This window comes from Ptychodera flava, chromosome 11 (genome assembly GCF_041260155.1).
Source record: "Ptychodera flava strain L36383 chromosome 11, AS_Pfla_20210202, whole genome shotgun sequence".
Taxonomy (NCBI): domain Eukaryota; kingdom Metazoa; phylum Hemichordata; class Enteropneusta; family Ptychoderidae; genus Ptychodera; species Ptychodera flava.
This window is the reverse complement of record NC_091938.1, coordinates 35,751,078-35,775,919: the sequence shown is the minus strand read 5'-3', so window position 1 is coordinate 35,775,919 and position 24,842 is coordinate 35,751,078. Positions and strand designations below refer to the sequence as shown.

The following is a 24,842-nucleotide window of genomic DNA, read 5'->3' as shown; positions in this document are numbered from 1 at the left end:
TCAGCACAATAAGGTGTGAAAGTAACAACTCTGGGTTTTTGAATAAATTACCGGGTTTCGTTCACTTCAGCAAGAGTTTCTCTTGTTCCAAAAATTTTACCGAAAATCTGAGACACCGTTTTACAGATATGTATTGCTTCTGTGACCTGGTAAAAAATCAGACCGATCTGTGCACCCTACTCCGACCTAATTTCTTTTGAAGTTACGCTTGTCAGGCCAAAATCGGAAGAGAGATAATCAAAGATTTGTGTAAACACCCCTATACGTACAAAAATCGATCGTTGATATGACTTTCCGGGCGATTTATATTCATGTTCACGAACTTGCATTAAGCAGGAGACTAGATGTTTTGTATTTTACATCAAATACCCTTCCGACGATCATAAATAGCGAGAAAATCGGGAAAAACACACACAAACTGTTGAGATGTATGAGTAATGAGGGCGGTTTATTTACATAACAAACACTGCTACGGCTAATCTTTTTTTTCTCAAATTAGAGTCTAAGCTTGTTACTGTAACTGTAAACGGTTGTCAAGCTCTATCAATCCGTTTCTCTTCGGTTTAGAAGTATATTTTACGCCCGTCGGAGGCGAATTGCGATATTTTGCGTTTGCAAGAGTCTCAGTGCACACACTGATTTCGACATCGCGGCGTCACGGAATGCAGTGACTGTTCAAGTTCGTCATTCGGCCCGTGCGCCTGTTCAGTTTCCGGGCCCTGGAAGATGAAAATTTATGCATACGCATCGCTTGACACGTCCACCAGTTTCATTCACAAATTTGTTCACTTATCGCCGACCTTCACATCGGAATGAGCGTTCTGTGGTAGACAGACTCTGTCGCTGACTTTCACGCTTGAGAACTCACTTCAGTGGAGAGAATCTGATAATCAACCAGCTTCGTCGTCGGAAGAAAGATTCGTGTCCGACATCTCATCTTCTGCCACGTTGCTATAGTACGACCCTAAGTCAGACAATCTGAGTTTTGTTCTGGTAGCCTGGTCCATGATCTTACTTACTCTCTTCTTACGACCACGCTTACGTTTTACGCGTCTCTGCCTTCCGCTTGTCACTAGTACGGCAGCCATTGTTATTGAACGTCATGCACACAGGACAGTGGAAAGTATGCGCATGCGCGCCGGACAAGATCAGAAAAATTAACATAATCTGTTGACCCTGCGTCGCTATCCTAACTAATCCGTACACAGTTAAGACAACCGAATATAACAGTACGCGTAGTTCGCAAAAAATATATTTTTATTAGTATTTTAAGCATTTCTTAATACAATATTGTCTCGACATTTTTCAACATGTAAAGATCATATGGTACGGACTCCAATTTTGAAATAAAACCAAAATCTCTGTAAAAATGAATTAAACGTGTGTCTGTACCTTAAGCTTACAATTGCCTTTCTGATTTTTTTAGAAATTAAAATTCAGGCTTCTGAAACTCACAGCTGAAGACAGATTTCAAGGCATACAATCAACTGGTTGGATTTATCAAGTATGCAGTGCAAGTATTTGTATCGATTATAAGGTGATATGCAAACATATATTAAAATCGTTTCATCCCTAGTCAGGGGATAAATCCGTTGCAAAGCTTTGTAGTTCCATTTGAGAATTTTGCAAATGGGCAGGTTAACACTGGTACAATTTACTATACTTTTGTCTCCTTTCCTGTTTATGATATCAAATTTTAGGTCATCCGCCAAAAGTGAAGTGAAAGATGATTTATAAACTTTACAAGGCGTCCATCTGACTTCCTGATATATTATTTCGCTGTACAACACATACAATGAAGCATATCATGTTACGAAAAAAGGGTTCAATACAATGCAGCACAGTTTGATCTGCAGATAGTCAGGTCTGCATATAACTTGATCTATATGTACATATACTACTTCACTGGGATTAACACACAGACAGTGGGTGAAGTAAATATTATCAGTTCATCTTGTAGTATGGCTTGTAAGAATAATGACATGGTTAAATATCAAAAAACATTCATAAATTGGGGCACCGGATATCTTAACAAAGATTTTAATTCCAGAGTTAATAACTCATATATTGAACCAGTTTCCATAAGAGTTGTAAATGCACACAAACCTGCAAGCGGGAAGTGAGACTAAAGTCATTCTGTGAAACTTACCCTGGTTTTGTCAACAATTCTGATGAATGATGGTGAAGATGGTCCAGCTGTATTCAGAGCTATTACTGAGACCGTATAGGACTTGTGCACTTCAAGACCTGTAATGCACGGTGATAAATATTACAGATGGATGTCAAAATTATGTCTTCACGATAACTGACAACTAAAAAATGTGGTTTTGAATTCTTAGAATATCAGCCAAAATTACACAGTACAAAAATATTGTAGCTAACCCTTATGAGAAATCAATCAGGCTTGCTGCTGATATGTACACAGGCATAAGCGCACTGCAGACTGTAGGAATGGCACGGTCTATAGGAAAGCTGCACAGGGGTGCTAGGCTCTGCAGGACAATGCAGCTAACTTGGCAAGTTCTGCAAAATGTGTGCATTAAAAGACAGGGCAGCAGTAGAAAGATCTTTACATAATCTACTGGAATGTAGCAAACTTCAAAGACACTGTGCAGGTCACGCGTTGTATATACCGTACTCTATCCGCATAAGCAATGGGCAGCAAACAAGAAGTGAACAACTTGCTAGCAGAATGCTCTCAGAGGCATACACTGTTATTTCTATGCAGCAAGTAAAAATTAATGTGCCACTGCATGGTGGGCAGAGGTTTGACTTCAGGCTCACTGCACCACCTAATTGAAAAAATACCGTCAAGGACACTATGTGCTCACATTCGGTTTGAATTGGTCCATTCGAGAAATATTTAAACCAGGCAAAACAAGAATGACAAAAGCAAATAAGGTCTCCAACTTAGGTACTGGAGGTCATCTTTAGGAACATGCATATCAACTTCTATAGCAATGGGAGAAGCAGATCCTAAATACATAAGCAAATGTCAACAACAAAAACAGAGAAGGCTTGATAAAAGAAAAGGTGGGAGTGGGCAAAAAATGCACAAGGGATCTGGTATAAAAGTAATGCTACATCATTGATCTTCTAAACCTACCCCCTCCTGCATATCAATGTTCCACCCCTTGGTATTACATAAGACCAAATGACAGGAAGTACATTTACAACCTTGGAGATATTTAATTAATGCCATAGTGTTATCATTCTAATGTAAACAGCACTTAAGTTAGTTACAGATAGTGAAATGCCTTCCACTGTGGGTGGTGATTACAACATCTGGAATTATCCTGGATCCAAATTTCTTATCAGTTTTTGTATGTCTTACATAGAAAAGTTGCAAAAATTGGTCCAAAATGAAAAAAATCACCTCAGCTTTGTTTTCTGGATCAAATTTTCCTACAAATTGGTATCAATATGACAAAATTATGTTCACAGCCTTCAAAATTGTCTCACAACATATCCTGGGTTAGTATAGGTCATTTAAGGTCACAAACTGAGAAAAGTACCTAATATATACAAATTTTGGGGTTTCCCAACACTTTGAGCAGAAAATTTATCTAATAACATCTTTCTGGACTTTATACCAAATTACAAAGCTATCAAACAAGGGACTTTATACCAAATTACAAAGCTATCAAACAAGTAATGTTGAGATAAAGTTTTCTTGACCAAAAATGACAATATTGTCTTAAAATACAATTTTTTATATTTCAGGACAATTTCCACATATCTAACTATTGTTATCTCTGTACGTCTGTGTACGAAATATGAAAGCTGTCTGTCCAGGGGTTTTAAAAAGGAACACTGTCTAAGATTTTTTGACCAAAATGACAAAATTGCACAAAAATAGTAATTTTCCCAATTTTGTCATAATTTCAACAAATTAGAAGAGTAACACCCTTGCAAAGAGACAACCCAAATTTGAGAGCGATTGGGCCGGCGGCTTCAGAGAAGAAGAATTTTTACTGAAAATGAGAAAAATCACAAAAAAATTCAGCAAAAATACAAAATTAAGGATATCTTCACAATATTCATAAAATGTATAAGGTTAACCTAAGGTACTTGCACACAAATTTTCAAAGCAATCAAAAAGCGGTTCTTGACTTATTAATTCTTAACCATTTTCACATTTTGTAAGCTCATTTGCATAATTTTGGCAATGCAGACTTCATTTGAACAAAATCCCATCTATAGCCCAGGATGCATCCACACACCAAATACCAAGCTGAAACGTGCAGCGGTTTGCGTGTTTTTGATGTTGACGGACATACTGTACATACATACATACATACATACATACATACATACATACATACACACATACATACAGACGCCATCGACTTAAGCTTATACGATAAACTCACATTGGTAAAACCAAATGTGAGCTAAAAACCTAAAACATTAAAGCACTGCAGGTCAAATTCTGTTATATTTGTCCTCATGCATTTTTCAAACCGAATTCTTCACCTTTAAATGTTCTGATATTCATCAGTGTTAAAATGTTTAATTTGTTACATATTGATCTCTTATATTCTTAAATAAAGAACAAAAATAACTACACTATTATTTGGCATCACTAATTTGCACATGAGAATAGCGGAAAACATAAGCCTGTCATTTAGTAATGGAAACGATATTTGTCAAACAGTGTTTGACGTTGGATTTTTAAATCTCAATCATTTTGATCATCAATTTTGCTAAAACAGAATCAAGCCACACAGCAAGTGAGGCTACCCACAATTCCCCTTGATTTGTTCACTCAGACATTTTTTGCTAAAGGCTTTTCAATTTTATCAGTTTCTTAACAATTTTTAACTTACAATTTAAGTTCAGGATTATTTGTCAAGACTATGTTCCAAAATTATTGATTATGTTTACAATTCAAGTGTAAATTGAATGAGAAGTCGATGTTTGGAGGTGCTAAAATTGCACACTTGTCAAGATAAACTTATCAGCAACTAAGATGGTCTCATCATACCACCTGTCAGACATGCAAGTTTTCTTTGATACGAACATTAAAAAAATCAATACCCTTTCTTTTGCCAACACAAATGCAACTTATTCCCTTAGTTTCCTTGCAATATTGTGTATGGCTGTCAAAAATCTATGTCGACAAAATTACAAAATTGCTATCTCCTCCGCGGAAAAGGGGTTGATCTTCTCATTATTCACAGTGAGAAATCAGAAAATTATGATGATCAGAACTATGTTGCCCAAATTTCGAAATATGGACCGAGTTGTTCTGTGTACAGAAGAAATTTGCTGCAATTCAGTGAGTGATCTCCGTGTGTACAGATCATGGAGCATTGTGGGTAACCTCACTTACTGTGAGCCATTCAATGACACATTTGACTACTATCAATGCAAGGGAAAGTGTTTCATTGGTAATTTTTTGTAAAGATCTTCAGTGAAAGAACAATTATACAAGGCCAAATGGAGATTGGAGGTTACGTTTGAAATCCATCCCAACCTACTCTTGGTTTGTCAAATCCTCTTGCCGCGAATTACTAGTACCTTGTCGTCTAAAATTTCTGACAAATTATCGTGTTTTCAAAATATAATTAGTTGACAAGTGGATGAAATACAAGTACTGACCTTGTAGAGTATACTCAGTAGCATTGCCATCAAGGATATCAATGATATCAGCTTTACTAGGGTCATCTTCATCTTTCACTGTCATCCTGTACTGTGTAATTTCTCCTCTTGCTTGTCTCTTTGTGAGTCGCTGAATAATGAGATGTAAGTTTCCCTCATTAAGGTAGAATGCACCTTGGTGGGACATACTGGACTGGTAAACTTTTATAATGTTCTTTTGGCCTACTACTGGTATGGGCTCATTTTGAAGCTTACGGAGTAAATAGTTTTCACTGGCTATGTTTTGTGAAAATTCTGGAATTCTATTTTCCCCAGTCGAGACAACACACAGGGATGGCAGCTATTTCGCATTTCAAATATTGGTAAATATTGGGTAATTTGTTTCTTTTGTACCAGAGTTTGCAAAGTGACCCCTGATTTTTATCCTTGATTTTTTGAAAGAGAATGATTGAAAGTTTGCTTGAAGAAAGTTTGAGCAATTTTCACTGCCTTACATTTTCATAAATCGCATATTATATTTTGCCAACAGAGTTATCACAGGGATGGTAGCCATTTTTATTTCAAATATCGGTAAATGTTAAGTAATCTGTTTCTCAAGTAACAAACCTTTGCATGGTGACCCCTGATTTTTATTCTTGATTTGGTAAGAGAATGATTGAAAGTTTGCTTGAAGAAAGTTTGAGCAATTTTCACTGCCTTACATTTTCGTAAATCGCATATTATATTTTGCCAACAGAGTTATCACAGGATGGTAGCCATTTTTAATTTCAAATATCGGTAAATGTTAAGTAATCTGTTTCTCAAGTAACAACCTTTGCATGGTGACCCCTGATTTTTATTCTTGATTTGGTAAGAGAATGATTGAAAGTTTGCTTGAAGAAAGTTTGAGCAATTTTCACTGCCTTACTTTTCGTAAATCGCATATTATATTTTGCCAACAGAGTTATCACAGGGATGGTAGCCATTTTTAATTTCAAATATCGGTAAATGTTAAGTAATCTGTTTCTCAAGTAACAAACCTTTGCATGGTGACCCCTGATTTTTATTCTTGATTTGGTAAGAGAATGGTTGAAAGTTTCATTCAGGAAAGTTTTAACAAAAGTTGAAATCTTTCACTTTCAAGGCACATAATACCTTCAGGGGACAATGTTGGCAGCTTGTGTAATTTGTGGGAAGCATGCAAAAACTACTAGTGATTCACATTAAGTTTCAAAAGAAAGGAAGCGCAACCATCAGAGTGCTCAGTATATGGAAAACAGGACACAGGTTAAAAAGATTTTAAACACATGACCAATCTTGTATCCTTTCGCATCACAGGGTCCCTACAACAATGTCTTGACGAGCTGTATTTTCTGACAGGGATTGATCCAAAATGACTTTTGGACATAAACAGCTTCTTCTTGTAAACAAGAAGATCACACAAGCTGAGACCTGATGACGTTTGACCCTTCATTATAATAGGACTAGTACCGACACAGCTCACAAGAAGTATGAGTAGTTAACCTACCTGCCATCGAATAGTGACATTTCTCAGCCCGCCTTTAAGAGTCTGCCCAGCAGTGTTTACTTCCAGGCCTTTTTCCGGTGCTTGGATTAAAAGAAAGAGATGTGGATACTGTTAGATATTACACATCCATAATCTTGGGGTGACACATGAATTAATCTTCTCGGTTACTGTGAAATACAAAGCATGCATGCACTATGCAAAACCAACTTCTAGAGTACATGTATCTCCATATTTTCAAATCACCTTAATTGCTTGATGGTCGAGTGGTTTCATTTATGTTATGATTAGGAGCACAGGAGTTTAACCCTTTGAGTGCTGTATTTTTTCCTACCAAAATTTCAGTGCAACATTTTACCAATTTTTATGAACTTTTCTGTAATTTTTCTGATAATTTTGGACCAAATGAACACAACGTTTCATTGGCCACAGTTTTTTATCAAAATTTTGGCAAAAATCTGACAAAAGTTGACCAAGGGATATTTTATAAGGGCGACAAAAATTAACTTTGGTGCTCAACGGGTTAAGCCTTTTACTTGAAGTAAAAGTGGGTAGTATACATGGCTATAGAGTTAACAAATGTTTTCATGCTGACTGACGTTTATAAATTGTCTTTCATACACACCAAGTCTTTGTAAAACTTTGCAAAGCCTTGTAAATCTTTTGCTTTTGAGGCAAATGAGTGAATTTATTGAAGTTGGGTTGCACCAGTCTGATGTGAAATTATGCTTAGCAGTAATAACAGCTGAGCTGTAACAGCACAGTTGTCAGACAAAAGAAAATAATGATTATTACATGTACCCAGTAATTATTCTCTAATGTGTGTAGTAATTCACAGAGCGCAGTAAAGTTGGATATTTGAAACAGAATAATTGGAAGCAATATGACTTGGGGAAAGTGAATCAGAGGATATACCACCTGATAAAAATCGGAAGTAAGTGACTATCCATTAATAATGAGTAAATTTACTCCACAAAGTGGCATTCACAGAAAATATCATCATCTATGGAATGCTGATGTATGAAATCATATGTAGAAACATGTATATCAACGTTTAAAGCAATGTGGCAACTGATACAAGGAAAAAGGCGTTTGGGAAAAAAAATGGAAACTGGCCTGAATATATATGTGTGACTGTCTCCTGTTTTGTTCATTTGTAAGGAAATTCTACACTCCACTAATTTATACGAATGCAGCTTTCTACATACTAGATAAAATGTTATCGTATTGTTTCAAAGAATAGCCCTTTTACCTGCTTCCTTTGTGCATCCAACACTGGGCGTCGACCAATCACTCCAATATTCATCACTGCTTGACTGTGATTTTGTAGCGACATGAATGGTGTAACATGTGTATGCGTCCAATGATGTTAGCGTATAAGAAAGCTGAGTATCTGCATCAAGTTCCTGCGGGACAAGAAAATTGTTAAAGACCGTGATCACGCTCTGGCATTCCAAATGATTTTTTTCCTCCAGAAAAATTACCTTGTACAAATGTACTTTACGATACACTGTCTTTATCTATATATTTACACTGATCAAACTCCGGCTACTTTGACAGACTGTCAGCAAACTTATCAATCAGTTACAAGTAATAACATTTTATTACATATGGTTTGGCTTGAACCAAATCTAGGCTTGCATGAACAAACTGCACAGACAGAAGGAGCTGTATGTTTTTCATTCAGCAAGACTATTTTTGTAAGGTAAATGGCATATTGCTAGCACATCCAAGGATGTCACTGCCTTACCTCTGACCAAATGTTGGGTTCCCATTCGCTGTAATACTGCAACTTGTAAAGAAGAGTAAAATGGGGAGAATACCATTCAGATGGTATTTTCCAGCTCACTGCGGCTATGTTGCTTGTTTCTGCTATCACCTTCACATCTTCAGGGGGATCAGGTTTGGCTACCATGGTGAAAAAATATTACAGTTCAATTGAGTCGTGTTATAAGCACAGGCTCCCTGGTCTGATCTTCTGAGTTCAATCTTTCTACCAAAAATTTCATTGGAAAGATCCAACTTTGTCACAGCAGGTCTTACAGGGTTGTCCAAAACCATGACAAAGGAATGGGCTATACCCCACCTTATAACATCATTGTATGTTATTATTCCATTCTATCAACACGCAAATGACTAAAGAGCACTGGCATAAACAAAGTAGTGTAATAAAGAATGAAAGAAAACAATCAAATATGATATAACTGCCTTGATGCCATTACTTCCTGCAGTTTGTTTAAAAATACACTTTATATTGGTCTAAAACTGCCAAATCATTACAAATGATGAAAATAATGCAGATGGATACTGTTGTCTTGTAAACTTACACTGAGTGTCTGGATCAATGTTGAATTGCCAAACTTTACTGTCAAGATCATTTGTAGCAACTACTCTCATGTTATGAAGTGCACCAAGAGACTGCTCGATGTAACATGAGTTTGGTCCTTTAGTTACTGAGTCTGGGCAATCTTTCCATTTCTTTCTATGACTGCAAGTGACAAGATTAACAAGGATCTGTAGTAAGTGTTAAATATGTATAACCTTTAATTCTACACATCGCTTGATGGCTGGTACCAGGTTAAACACTCAAAGGAAATTTTTTTAGCTTTAGTACATCTCAGGATCTTCTGGAATCCAATCTACCACCCTTGTCATATCAAAGACTGAGATAATTATGCATGCAGATTATGAAGCAATCTGTGAGTTTTTGAAATGGACAGGCAGACTTAGAGACATGCGGACAAAAATGCACATGCATTCCATACAATGAGGGTATGATTTACTCTACATAAAAGATACTAATTCATAATCCCATCAGTATACAATACATAGAGCACCACATATTTTAACTTTGGTAGTTTGCCATATGAAGTGGTACAGAACAAGTAACACAAACCTGAGTTTATAAGTAAAACATATGTTGTTGGTAAGTTGCTGGGCAATGGATCCCATGTGCACCAGACTTCCTTCATGTTGCGGGCCTGACAGCTAAAATTTGCTATCCTGGGTACAGCTGTAATGTGAGAAAAGAAAATTGAATTTGTTAAAATGCACCATATGGGATACATTGTGCTTCATGGGTTCGAATCAACTTGACCTGATGAATTTGAACTTGGCAGGACAAGGAATAAGGAAACCTGGCTATCACATTTGAAACTGTGTAAAAAAAAGTAAGTAAATGCCTTTAAAACTACATAGTTTAAACTTTGCCAAAATTTTCCTTTAAGGAAACTGAAAACCATCTTCTTTCGAAATCATTCAAAAAGTCTGGACCGCCTGGCAAATTTATATACAAAGGAAACAAATTAATTAAAATTTGAATCTAAATTTACATTAAAATCTACTGATATTTTTTATAAAAATGGCTGAAAACTCTGTGTAAACTCTTTGAGGGAAAACAACATTCTGTTCATGAGGGGAATCTTAATATCTTATTAAAAACTTTAAAAATTGCATTTTGGGTTCATGCAAAAAGAGATTTGTATTGATGACTTCAAATTATCATTTCAAATGATGTCCTTACTTTGGGTGATGTTCAGTTCGAATTGACCTGACCGCATTTTATATCACACACTGAAGAATACCTGATATGTTAAGATTCTTTTTTAAATATATCAAACAATAATAAACTAACAAAATATCATGTCTAGATCATGCACAGGACTTTTGCCTCATTAGGATGTTTAGAAAGTTCAGTACATTCTGAAAAACTGTATTTTGACTTTGTTGCAAAATGTGACAACAAAAAGTGTACCATAGTAAAGCTGTTCAGAAAATACCCAGATTGTATCGTTCTATATATATTATACCATTAAGGTATGTAATTGTACTAAACACTGCCCTTCTTAGACAACACTGTTCAAAATACTCAGATATGACAAGATCCGGTATTTTTGAATATAACCATACATCAAATCAAGTCTGCAAATATATCTGAGAATCTCAGCTGAACCTGTCTGAGAGTGCTGAAATAATGATGGGGGTCTGTAAGTCGATTTTCACTTTCAGACTGGTAATAAACTAGTGACTACCCTATACATGTATTGCTTTATCAACTTCCTACATTCTGGAAATTGTGTTTTATTATGCATTAATAAAACTTTGATTTGACCCATTGTTTCTAATCGTTATGGTTTTTACAATCTTTGTGTTGAAGGCACAATAAGTAAGTCAAAGCACTCTTTTTTTGTCATTTCTCCCTCTTTCTGACTCTATGTGGCTGTACAGTTGAAGGCTGTCTATCCAAGCTCACTATTAGCACCAAGACATCCAAATATTGGTGTTCACTGTCCATGTGACCCCTATTGCGGCTTGACATACACACATTTACACATATATACATTTGTGGTTTTATTTGCAGTCATTAAACTTGTGGGAACTGGATGAAAGGACTAACAAAAGATTATTTTTGGTAACCCATACAACCCTTCAAGGAAACTGCCATAAATGCTTGTTATAACATGCAGAGAGGAAAAAATCATTACTCAGGTATGTTAATGGATGGGCATAGGCTTGCATACATGTAAAATCAGTTTGAACATACTTTTCAATCAGACCTGGTCAGAAAATTGTGAAAATTGCCAAAAATATGTTTCGCATTTGATTAAGTTGAAATTTATCATAATATATTACCCAAGTCAGGTCACGTGACCATAATCTGTTATTTTCCCGCCAAAATTGTATATTGCAAATAACTGAATATTCCAACCGTTAAACATTAAAATATTTAAAATATTATGACCAATTAATGTAAAATGGGATTGCAACTTGTGTTAGAACTAGTGGCACATGCAAAATTATTGAATTTTGAATATTATTTCTTCACAAAAAACAACAATTACAATATTTTTGACGTTTTACATGAATATTTGAATATCAGAAAGAAGTATAGATAGAGTTTCAAGAGTGCCATGTATTTTTGAAAGAATATGATAAATGTCGTTTCCAAAAGTGCAAAGAAAATCAAGAAAATTTAACGGTTTACGGTTGGAATACTAAAATTAATAAAGACGTAAATTTTGGCGGGAAAATATCAGATTTGGTCACGTGACTCAACTCCTCAAGATTTAGGCAGACATTTTTTTAAATAATTTAATAATTCCAATAATTAGGCCAAATATCAATCAAATCTGGTGGTTTTTAAAGATAATTGATCATTTTCCTACTTTTGGGCTTGATGGGTACAAACACCCATGCATTAACTTACTTGAGTATTTTCCTATGCATATCACTTTTCATTTCCGTTTAAGAGAAACAAGCAGTCTGTTAAGTGTTATATCCTTTTTCCATGTAAATAAAGAAATTTTAACTATATCTGGGCACCCAGACTTACAATAGCTTCCCTACAAACATGGAAAAAAGATATTAAACCAAACATGGACAAAAACTTTGAAAAGTTAAGAAATTTTGCAAAGTTGAGCTGCCTTCTCTTGTGAAAATTTTCCTTAACCATGACTAGACAGGATATGTGCTATGGCCATGATGTCACTTTGCTTCTTGCATTCAGGTCTTTATGGGAACATTATGTCATATATACGGTACACATAGTCGTGTACACAAAGACTATGGTGGAAGGACCGCACCCACACTTGCTAGCTTCTTTACCAGGCTAGTTTTGGGTCCAACCAAGAAGATGTGTAATCATCAGACATCGTTTTTCCCACCTTCCACATGCACGTGACATACATTCATATTCACACAGCATCATGATCAATACACATCAAACTTCCAGGTAGCTGAAAGTGGGTACGGGTATGCAGTACTAGGTCGAAGTACATGTTGGTATCTAGGTTGTGGTAAAACTCTAATTCTCTGCGTAACTTACTTCCAACTCGAATTTGAGTGGTCGATACCGCTCCGTTATCAAGCCTACATGAATAGTCTCCAGCATCAGCAAACTGCACAAATGGAAGCACAAGTACTGATGTTGTATTTGATATGGTAGAGTACATTTGCCCTGGTATAGCTTGGTTTTGATTGTACCATGCTATGTCTTCAGCAGTGTACATTGCCCTGTCATCATTTTGCTGGATTTCACAATCAATTTCAGCTGTATCATTAACTTCCACTGTAAGAGATGTCCGTGCTGAAAAAAAAATATTATACCAGGTGTGAATACCTTTCATAGTACATACATGTAACTTATAAGTAGGTCTATGACCAGGATTTTCTTTAAATGTGAAAAGGAAGATTTCAGGAGAAAGTGAAAAAAGTGTTTGTTTTCATTTGGCATCGGCTAACATGACATCCCCAGAATGTAAATTATCTACTGCTATCTACTGCTGGTATAATTATTGTCTGATATGTGAATCAGTATGAACAGGAGGTGGATATACGCGTTCCAAGAATTTGGCAATCAAAGTGATAAACAAGTCAACAACAAAATGTTTACTTTCTTACAATCATCAGTGTTTTTGTTAAGGCAGGTACCCGGTAAACGTTACCAGGGTTCTCCAGTCATTTTACCTGGGTTCACCTTGGTATATCAATGCAATCAGATTAGGGGACAGTAGAAATGTTACTACGGTTCCCACATCATTTTACCAATGTTGCCCAACCTTAGCAAAAACACTGATCATAATCAATCATAGAGATCTTAAAACACTTATTAAAACTTGCAGAAGACCAATCATTATAGTGTTGTATTTAAAACTAATTGATAGAGTATTTTGAATACCGGTATTTTGAAGGACATTGAGTGTGTTGTCTCACAGTTCAGGAAAGAATGTATTGGATTATAATAATAATATCTTATGTCCTTGCTTGCAAAACTTCTAGGAATATGAATAGTTATTGTGTAATGCAGCTCCTAAGAATTATACATACTTCCTTGAGGCATATTTATAATGTACTTACCATTCAATGTTTGAGAGTAGGTCAGTGATAGTCCACCCACTATTGTCATCTGAAAGACTTTCATGACAAATTGACCGTACTTCATTGTATCAAGAAGTCACCACTGTTCACCACAAAATTGAAGATAAAATTGGTTTGGTATTAAATCCTTGCTCGAATGCCTGCCAAATATGAACCGGTCACTGCAGCTGAATAAGATATCTATTGGAGAGGAAAAAAATACTCAGTTCAGCTCTTGTCTAAAATATACAAGTTGTGTTTACACGAAGAAATAATAATACGGCTAACAGCAATGCTTCATGTTACGATGCAACTACACTGATGGTTTGGCAGTTTATTTTCAAAAATATTTCAAACAGACAGCAGATACATATTCTATTTGAGAACTTACAGAAGCATTACTGCATGTTCATGGGTTGAGCAAAACACTTTCTCCCCAACAAAAACATTTTATTGTTCAGCAGAATCAAAGTTCATGCCAAATTCAGAAGTGAAACTTTGATTAATGTTAGCCTTTTGGATGGCACTTTAAGTTTCATGCAAATCCGTTGTCACAGTCTGGGTCTGATACCTACGGTACATGTAGCACCCTGGTTTGGTCTAAACCCGTTATTAATAAAGGTGAGAGTGGACCTGTTCAAAGGGAATGAATTTGTGCTTTTTCAGAAGACTGCTATCACAAGTTTTACTGTTGTTTTGGTGTACCTAAATTCCATAACTGATCAAATGAATATGGTAATTTCTTTGTGTGTTTGTTTGTTTGACAAAGTTTTACGCAATATTATATTGAATTACTTACTCAAAAAACCTGATTTTGTACTGACACCGATATAGGCATGGGACTATGTGCATCTTTTGATATGGGCTTAGCTCAGCTCAGCTCATAATCAAACTGTCCTGCCTTCGGCAATGGAAACGCAGCGCAATCAAGCACCATGCACTTGCAAAGGAAGCTATCATTATTTATTACCTGAGAGCGTCACTGGAACAAATTACAAAGCTATTATTTACAAAGGGAAGACTCACAATTCTTAGAATAGAAGGTAGGCTACTCAAATGGAGAACCCTGCTGCACTTAATCCACAACACATTTGCTATAAACTGTGCACTGCTATAAAAGTTCACACCAACTGACTGTTCATCATGTGTGCGGACTAGCAGCATAACCACAGTCCTGGTGGGACTGTGATATAATATACCAAATTGTCACATCTGTTTCTAGTTCACTTCAGACAGTACAGATCAGGTCTGCATCATGCTTCAGCAAGCATGTACTACAGTATATGTATTGAGGCTAAGCCAAGTTTCTTCACACTACGGTACATGTACATCATAAACACAGGTGCTACAATGATGTAGTTATAGCCCTGATGTATGTTTTTTAATGTTTTCAGACTATGCCATGGTATTTATCCCTGTTTGATGTCATCGTATTATATATTACTGCCTGAATACACGAGTTATATGTGCCCGAGAGCAGTTGACAATTTTCCCCACGCCAGGAAGGCAAAGAATCTCCTGCTGCGAGGGCACATAAATCCATGTATTCAGGCAATAACATTTTTATTACATACCTTCACAGTTAAAGGGGAAGTTCATCAAGGATGATTTTTACATATGTGCTAGCTTTGTGGTCACTTATCCCGGAAAAGCTGTTTTCGCCATTTATAACTTGCGCGATTCTTTACAAAAAGCAATAGAAATAGTACAGGAAGTTGCCCATGTAATTTGAATCATTGGAAAAAGCCCCAAACTTGGAGCTTTTTACTGTGAAAAGTAGCAAGTTCATCTATCAGGTAACCGTTGATCATTCCCTATCATTCTAAAAATTCATACCTGGTACTTAATTTGCTTCAAAAACGCTCATTTCGTGTGATTTTCGGCCGAATTCGACAGACACATCACTAAAACATAAGCGTGAGCAACATTCCGGTCACCTCACAGTGAACGTTGGGCACCTCCACTTTACTGACGTTAGTGCTGTGTATCCATAAGGGGTGACTGGAATTTTGTTCACGCCTTATGTTTTGGCAAGGTGTCTTCCGAACTCGGCCGAAAATCACACGAAAATTCATGCCTGATACATCATCTCCTTACAAAATGCTCATTTTGTGTGACTTTTGGCAGAGTTCGAGAGACACCTCGCCAAAACATAGGCGTGAGCAACATTCCACGGGTGCCACCAATTTGAAAAATTCATTAATTTCGCAAAATCATCACAAAACATGTTTTGAAGTCTGATATATAGATTTTACTTATTTCTGACCTAGACCTAAAATTTTGACTGAGGGGAAAGTTGAGCTGTTTGTAAATGCCCTCCCACTGGCGTACATGGAAAATGTGCCCTCCCGCTGAAATTTTCATGCCTACTGCCCTCCAGTATTTATGGTTTGCCCGCTCCCCACAACAATGCAAGCTCCCCACTGCCCTCCCCTACTATTGAAAATCCCCATTTCCCACTGCTGAGATTCCCAGTGGGCAACCCAGGTCGTGTGAGCAGCTGGCAGTGTACCTTGAAACATTGCTCCCCAATAAGTTAGGCGCTTTGTCTCCCCTCAAGTTCTATCAACCACGGCGTTCCTCTCCCTCTAATATTTCCGGTACCTGCTGTCAAAAATTTTCTCCCTGCCCACGAAAATAATGAAATTTCTTCCCCACCCACAGTAAATATCGACTTTTTCTCCCTGCCTGCTGATCACTTTTGAAATTTGCCCGCCACCTGAAAAACTGAGCACGAACACCTTTTAGCACGAACAGCTTAGTTGGCGGCACCTGATTCCAATGGCCCTCATGGGTAGGCGGCACCAACGTCTGTAAATTAAAGTGGAGGTCGCTCAAGCTTATGTTTTGCCGATGCATCCGTCGAATTAAGCCAAAAATCACATGAAACAAGCGTTTTGAAGCAAATTAAGTACCAGGTATAAATTCTGAGAATGATAGGGAACGATCGGCATTTTGATAGATGCTACTTTTGACAGTAAAATCGAACGTCGAAGATGACATGGTGGCATTGAGTTCCTATACAAAATAGCCATTTGGTTTCCTGACTTTTTCTTTCTCGGCATATGTACACACGTCTATGGGGCACATAGACGCAGAGCGGAATAGACCACACTGGTGAAGAATGGGGTGATGTCCGACCGTCGCATCACAGTTGCGAGTGTAGTGATACATACCGGCAGCCGTGTAGTATGCATAGAATAATAATAATAATATGAGGTTATTACAAAAATACCGCAAAGGATGCACGAGGACATTGGCGCAGCGTATCACGGAGGGCGATGCGCTGCGCCACTGTCCGAGTGCATCCTTTGCGGTATTTTCGTAATAGTTAACCTTATTATTATACATCTTACATTCCTGATCGGGGCATCAAAATGTCGGAGTAGTGACCGTTTGCGTGCAATGTCAACAATTTTTCTTCCGATTTTATCGCGCCAGTGTGGAACGCTATCTCGGATGCGCTTCTGCAAGTTTTGGAGTGTGTGCACTACATACGTACATACAGAGCGCGCGCAGGACTTGTTCTGGCACTCGTCCAAGGGGTCCCTTGAAACCTTGTCTGATTCCCTGCGCCCTTTCTACCGCTGGCTGCGCTACACTCACGAAAAGGGTCAGGTATGCGGCAGCCATTTTGCCCAGATTTTGGGCAAAATGGCGGATGCGCGTGGCGCGTGATGTCAGGCTGGAATGTTCGAAATGACTGCGCCCTTGACAGTAACTCAGCAACAAAGTAGGAGGGGCAGTTACATGAACATTACACAAGTCTTCAAAAATCAATCTGTTTCATTATGCAAAACGTCGTACGAGCTGATATATTTGTGAAAGAGCGTACTTCATCCGAATGACAGAATCGAGTTAGTTTTTGTTTGTTTTTGAAATTTGAAATAAAATATAACACTGCATCGGACGCCGCAGACTTAGGTGCTCCCCTTAGCAAATCGACATGTTCCATAGTGTCGTCCAATCAGTGCCGTGAATAGAATGGCGCATACCTGACCCTTTTCGTAGAAGGGGGCAGGGAACCAGACTACCTTGAAACCGTTCTATGTGAACGCGCAGATACAGCCGCAGGGAATGGGGCGCCTTGAAACCGTACGTGTTACGGAACGGGCGCGCGTTCCGTACGGCATTTTTAGCGCATGCTAAATTTTATCGTTCTCGATGGTAGATGTATAATAATAGAATAATACTAGGTCTGCATTATTCTATGCATACTACGCGGCGGCCGGTATGTATCACTACACTCGCAACTGTGCGTCGCATGAACTGTTTGTTGTCTATGTCGTTTAGTATTGAAGAAGGGTCCTACTAATTACTGCCCGTGACTGCCCGTAGCTGCCCGAGAACTGCCCGAGGACTGCCCGAGGAGCAAGTAGGCCAAATTTCGCCCATTTTAACAGTAAGCCATAGGTTGAACTTACAATATGCCTAGCCAACAAAAATATCATTGATTTGGTGTTTTCTGTAGCGGTTTTAGAACCCGAAAGACGCCGAGCTTTCAACGAGAAAGACGTCTCCACTTGATTGAGAGATCATACCATTCAGTGCATTGGGTGGTAGAATGTCAGGCTGTACGCACTCGGCGAGGTTATTGTGCCACCTCTCGGAATGAATGGTATGATCTCACTATCAAGCTGGCGACGTCCTGAAGACCGACGTCTTCCGTGTTCCTAAACTGCCGGAGAAAACATCAGGTTAACGCCAAATCAATGATATTTTTGGTTGGCTGGGCATGATATAAACTGAACCTATTGGCCTAGTGTTAAAATGGGCGAAATTTGGCCCACTTTTTCCTCGGGCAGTGCTCGGGCAGTTCTCGGGCAGTGCTCGGGCAGCTACGGGCAGTCACGGGCAGTAATTAGTAGGACCGTTGAAGAACACTAATCTATTGTTGCTGTTGTTGTTGTTGTTGTTGTTGGTCTCACTCACGTTGCAATTATAAACTCGACAGTGTAATACTAATATTCGGAATATTACTGCTGCCTGCGGTAGATGCCCCGTGGCCCACGGTACATGATTGATAGTGAGATGAGAAGTCGTCGGCCGGAAACCTGCCACCGCACAGTGCACTGACATGTGCCAGCTAGGCGTAGCCCTGCGTACGATTCTGTGTGTTCCGCTACAGCTAATAGCCCCGCTCACCACAGCCCTGCAAAGACCCGTACGTAGAGTTGGTGACTTCAAATCCATTTTTGGACTTGACGTAAAAAGCCAAATTACTGCCGAAATTCAGCGTTCTTGGGCCCAAGTCGTATCCCTGCCTACCTCAGCTACTCGATCGCTTCCAAAATGCCAGTCTTTTATTCTTTTGTCGTAAATAACCGTCGATGTCGGCAACTCTCTCGCTAGCCCTGCGTACGTAGCAGTGTACGCTGTGTGTCAGGAACGCACACAGGGAATGCACAGCGTACACTGCGTACGTACGCAGGGCTAGCGAGAGAGTTGCCGACATCGACGGTTATTTACGACAAAAGAATAAAAGACTGGCATTTTGGAAGCGATCGAGTAGCTGAGGTAGGCAGGGATATGACTTGGGCCCAAGAACGCTGAATTTCGGCAGTAATTTGGCTTTTACGTCAAGTCCAAAAATGGATTTGAAGTCACCAACTCTACGTACGGGTCTTTGCAGGGCTGTGGTGAGCGGGCTATTACGTAGTTATGCTAAATTAACACTAGAGGGCGCACTTCCCTGACCTTCGGATCATGACAACAACCTGCCAGCAGCATATCGGGTGTCAGTTACGCGGTCGTTCTTTAAAAGACGGCATCGTTTGATTCTGCTTTTTCGGGACGGTGGAGTTTTGGTTTTAAAGTTTCGGTACTAGGCCAATTTATCAGTGAATGACTAATTTTGGGTAGTTTTCACTTTTTTTGAAATCTTTGAATATTGCCAGCTCCTCAAGTGATGGGAGTTCACAAGGGAAAATACCTGATATATGCGTATCATAGACTATTTTCCCGCCGACAATGTGTGCTGATTTCGGCGCCATGGTCATCAGGTCAAAAATAGCAGTTTGCCGAGGTAATTCAACGGACCTCCATGATAGTTAGAACAAAAGAACATCGATTGCACTTGGCCTCTAACAATGATTTAATCCATATATGGGGAAAGTCAAGGTTGGAGGTGAAATATTTGCATATAACATTTCATATATTTGCATGTAGAAGTTAGCCACAAATAGGCATGGACTGTAGATGGTGAATGCAATGCAATGCAATGACTTTCACATTGAATTTTTTATTTGTAAACCATAAAACATTTCAGAGGACAACAAGAAGAACATTCAATGGTAGTTCAAACTTTTTTTTCCATTTTTGCCCTGTATTGCTGAGTTGTCACTTTTCAGGTATTTTTGGAAAATGTGAATGTTGCATACCCTCTACAGATGTGACCCATGTACATCCATGAAGACACTTGCGAAAGAAGTCTTAGTATTTCTGTCTTAGTCAGCCTACAAAATGCATATGTAATGAGCTTACATGGCCAAAACTGATTTTCATAATAATAGCTCAGCATAGCTACTACAGGGCTCGAACTTAACGGTTGCCCGCTTGCCCGGGGCAACTAAACCTGACATCGGGCTGGTAAAAATAAATTACACTTGCCCGGTCGGGCAAGTGATAGACTTTGATCAAATTTACATGTTCTGGGAATAAAAAAACTCAAGAAACTTTGTTGAACAATGTTCGCATGATCGAGTTTCAAGTAACTGAAACGGCCGGTATCACAACCGACAAGCCGGACGTCAACATTCAGCAAGTGATATCCAGTGTTGTCTTTCCTCCCTCGGGAAGTCTAATTCATTAACGTATTACTTGCACTTGTTTGTCGCTAGTGACTCCCAGGGGGTGTTGGTCAGTAATATCAACAGCCTCTTTGCACGTGGTGACCTGACTGAGACAACGCAGACTGTACGTCATAGCGAAGCAAAGCACCCTGTTTTCATGTATATTTTTGAAATCTACGCCAGATAAAGTCACAGATTCCGGAACAGGATCTGTGTCAGGGGATACAGTACAGGTTCGACCGCTGGCGACTCAGAAATCGACGGTGATAAAGCTAATGGCGCGATCGCAGCATCGAGTTCAGTGGAAAGTTACGTGAAGAAGCAGAAGTGCGATATGTATATGAAAGGAAACGACAATATTCAAAACTTCAGGAAAAGAGATTTGCTGATGCGAATATCAATTGATGGGCCACCCCTTCAGCTATATGACCCCAATCCTGCACTAGAATATTGGTGGACGAGTGGGCAGAGATCACGAAGACCAACACTAATGGATCGTAAAAATTAACACGATTATCAATACAGACAAAACAGAACTTGCATTGATATGATGCTGTCGGCCACATTTTGAGATCGCTTGGTCTTCGTGATCTCTGCCAAAAGAATGTAAACAGACAAAAAAAAATCGGGCAAGTAAGTTTGTTCCTCGGGCAAGTAAAATTTCTGGAAACTTGCCGCATGGCAAGTAGGTAAAAAAGTTAAGTTCGAGCCCTGTACTATTAGCTGTAGCGGAACACACAGCATCGTACGCAGGGCTACAGCTAGGCGATGGCGAATGCCAAGCCGTTGTGATTTAGGCGATGCCGAATGCCAAGCCGTTGTGATTTAAGGCTCAGCCTTCGGCCCAACCCAGTACATGTGGTATAAGTTAAATTATCTTGATCAACTAGAGCCATTAGCTCCATGCTGGCGCCTAATACCGATCACAATTCACATACCTCTCAGCTGTTGTTACAGAATTCAACACAGTGCACGAAGTTGTGACGCATGTATCTGCGTCGCGACCAACTTTCAGCCACACCAAGGTCACATCGACGTATACAATGGCTATTCTAACAGAGGAGAAGTAACACAGAATATCCTCATACGACGTACACTCGTAAATTCATGGCATATGTCGTTCTGTTCCATACACGATCGATTTGTGGCATGAGACTTTCTCCGTTTCCTGATCCTGTATGGAGTGGTTGAGATCACGTGACTGTGTTGTGACGTGCTCAAGTTTCCAGGAATTGGTGAATAATCAATAACAGAGCATCCGTGGGCTATGGAAATCCGGTCACGACATGCGACCTGCGACTTCAAAACGCGACCTGCGTCCTGCGTGTTTGTCAAACCACAGGGTACTCAGGAAACAAACAAGCAAACTAACAAACAAACAAACAAATAAACAAACAAACAACAAATATCGAAAAACGTACAAACAAGCATACAAATACATAATAAACAAGGCAGTATTGCTGAAGGCAATGAGTACTTGGGCCGTGATAGAGTAATTTTGAGGACAATATATACTACTATTCAAATATGGTCTTGAATTTCCTCCTGTCAATTAGGCATTTGATTAACTGGTTATTAAACGAAGCAATGGCATGACAACGGCAAAATATGTCTAGCAACTTTTGTGGAGTTTGAGGCAGGGGTTCTTTATTTATAGTGGAAATTGCTTAAACTCCTTAAATATTCAAATTACAGCAAATTTCTTTTGTTCTCGATGGTAGATGTCTAATATTTAGATGGGCATATTTAGATTTCTACCTTATAGTTATCCCTATATACCAAAAATCGGACATCCAGCTCTATTGGCTTGCTCAGAATTAGATATGTGCATAATTAATGAGGTACAATATGTGGTGTCATAAGGTGTCCCATCATACCAAATATGAAGGGTGTAGCACTTGTGGTTACTGAGTTGTGGACAAATATATATATTTGAGGTCAAAGGTCATTGAGGTCACGTGACATTTTGTCAAAATAATTGTATTGCTAAGTATTCCTATATACCAAAAATCAGACCTCTAGCTCTATTGGCTCGCTCAAAATTAGATATGCGCATAATTAATGAGGTACAATATGTGGTGTCATAAGGTGTCTTATCATACCAAATATGAAGGATGTAGCACTTGTAGTTACTGAGTTGTGGACAAATATATATATTGAGGTCAAAGATCATTGAGGTCACGTCACATTTTGTCATAATAATTGTATTGCTAAGTTATTCCTAAAATCAGACCTCTAGCTCTATTGGCTCGCTCAAAATAAGATATGCGCATAATTAATGAGGTACAATATATGGTGTCAGAAGGTGTCCTATCATACCAAATATGAAGGGTTTGCACTTGTGGTTACTGAGTTGTGGACAAATATGTATATTTGAGGTCAAAGGTCATTGAGGTCACGTGACGTTTTGTCAAACAAATTATATTGCTAAGTTATCCCTATATACCAAAAATCAGACCTCTAGCTCTATTGGCTCGCTCAATATAAGATATGCGCATAATTAATGGCGTACAATATGTGGCGTCATAAGGTGTCCCATCATACCAAATATGAAAGGTTTAGCACTTGTGGTTACTGAGTTATGGACAATAATGTATATTTGAGGTCAAAGGTCACCAAGGTCACATGATTTTGTCAAAATGCTGAGATATCTGCGTGAACCGATGGACTCACTAATGGACTCACGGACGGATATGACCCAATCTATAAGCCCCCTGGACTTTATCCGTGGGACAAAAACTGTGTCACTGCATCCTTTAGGCAATATGAATACGATGAGAAACTAAATTTTTATTTTTCTTGGCCTTATACATGGGAGTCTATGGAGGTATAAACTAAAAAGTCCTCTAACACGGCCAATTCGATCGCATTGTGAAACAAATCGATGTGCATCTGTATGGGGTTGGGTACTATTCTTGTGCAAAGTTTGAAAGACATTGACCAGGGCATGTCTGAGATATCTGCGTGAACGGACGGACGGACGGCCGACGGACTGACATGACCAAACCTATAACTCCCTCAGGACTTCGTCCGTGGGCACTAAAAACAACGCAACAGTTATTACAGCTACACTGGCGGTAGGTTCATATCCAGAGCCCCGTACGGTCTACCGCCGTCGCTTGAAAACAATCTCATAAACCTGGCCATATGGGCAACTGTGTATGTGCAGCTAGCTGGATGCTTGACTTCCCGGAGAAGGCGAGCTGTCACGTTCAAGCTCAGGATTATTTGTCGATCAAATTTCAGTAAATTTACCTTACCTGGATGAAATTTTGTCTATAGGCTGAAATTTCGCCGAAGTTTGACAAAATTGCATCGATTTTTCAGGTTCATATCCGACATTTTTGAGTTTTGAGTGCAGACAGAAATAAGTTTTGAGGCAACATGGCTGCGACCCCATGTTAACCCTAGCCCTGCGTACGATGCTATGTGCTACAGCTAACACACAGCATCGCGATACGCAGGGCTAGCGAGAGAGTTGCCGACATCGACGGTTATTTACGAGAAGTGAATAAAAGACTGTCATTTTTGGAAGCGATCGAGTAGCTGAGGTAGGGTGGGATACGACTTGGGCCCAATAACGCTGAATTTCGGCAGTAATTTGGCTTTTTACGTCAAGTCCCAAAATGGATTTGAAGTCACCGACCCTACTACGTACGGGTCTTTGCAGGGCTGTGGTGTGCGGGGCTAGTGTAGCGGAACACACAGCATCGTACGCAGGGCTAGTTGACCCCAACGTGAAAATGTGTTCGCGATCAAATTTTCATATATTTTTTTCAGAATTTTCGACAAAATCATTGCTTCTTAAATCTTTTGTAAAATATAAAATACTAAAATAAAAATGCGATGTGCCATGTCTCCAGATTTCTAAAATATCGTTCGTTGACCGTTCGACAGAATACTCATTTCGCAAACTTGTGACGCAGTTGAAATTCAATACTGACCGCCAAATAATCTTAATCAGACGAGATCATTCTAGACATCCTCTAAATTATCCAACCATTCGCGTTAGAGTTCAGCTCGCTTAGAGTATCATAACATTCTTCGGCCTTCGTTTAGATCGACCCTAATCTCTCCCATTTAGGAAA

At 38.8% G+C, this 24,842-nt stretch overlaps 1 protein-coding gene across 1 annotated transcript; it reads right to left on the bottom strand.

The window, feature by feature from the left end:
- Positions 1–2,131: 2,131 nt before the first annotated feature.
- On the bottom strand, positions 2,132–21,959 carry LOC139144513 (interleukin-6 receptor subunit beta-like). The gene is made up of 10 exons (XM_070715211.1): positions 21,693–21,959; positions 13,964–14,164; positions 12,933–13,193; positions 10,005–10,121; positions 9,436–9,596; positions 8,859–9,016; positions 8,361–8,514; positions 7,112–7,191; positions 5,605–5,734; positions 2,132–2,247 (listed from the first exon to the last, which is right to left on the bottom strand). Exons 4-10 carry the CDS (start codon positions 10,058–10,060, stop codon positions 2,132–2,134), a joined length of 855 nt encoding a protein of 284 aa, XP_070571312.1. The 5' UTR covers positions 10,061–10,121; positions 12,933–13,193; positions 13,964–14,164; positions 21,693–21,959.
- Positions 21,960–24,842: the final 2,883 nt, after the last annotated feature.

Bases quoted from the DNA above. Each gene is read 5' to 3' on its own strand.
- LOC139144513 (XM_070715211.1), bottom strand. From the start codon at position 10,060: ATGGGATCCATTGCCCAGCAACTTACCAACAACATATGTTTTACTTAT. The intron at 9,017-9,435 runs GTAAGTTTACAA...TCACCATGGTAG, and splicing joins CATTGATCCAGACACTCAGT to CCAAACCTGATCCCCCTGAA. The intron at 5,735-7,111 runs GTAGGTTAACTA...CTCATTATTCAG, and splicing joins ATGTCACTATTCGATGGCAG to CGACTCACAAAGAGACAAGC.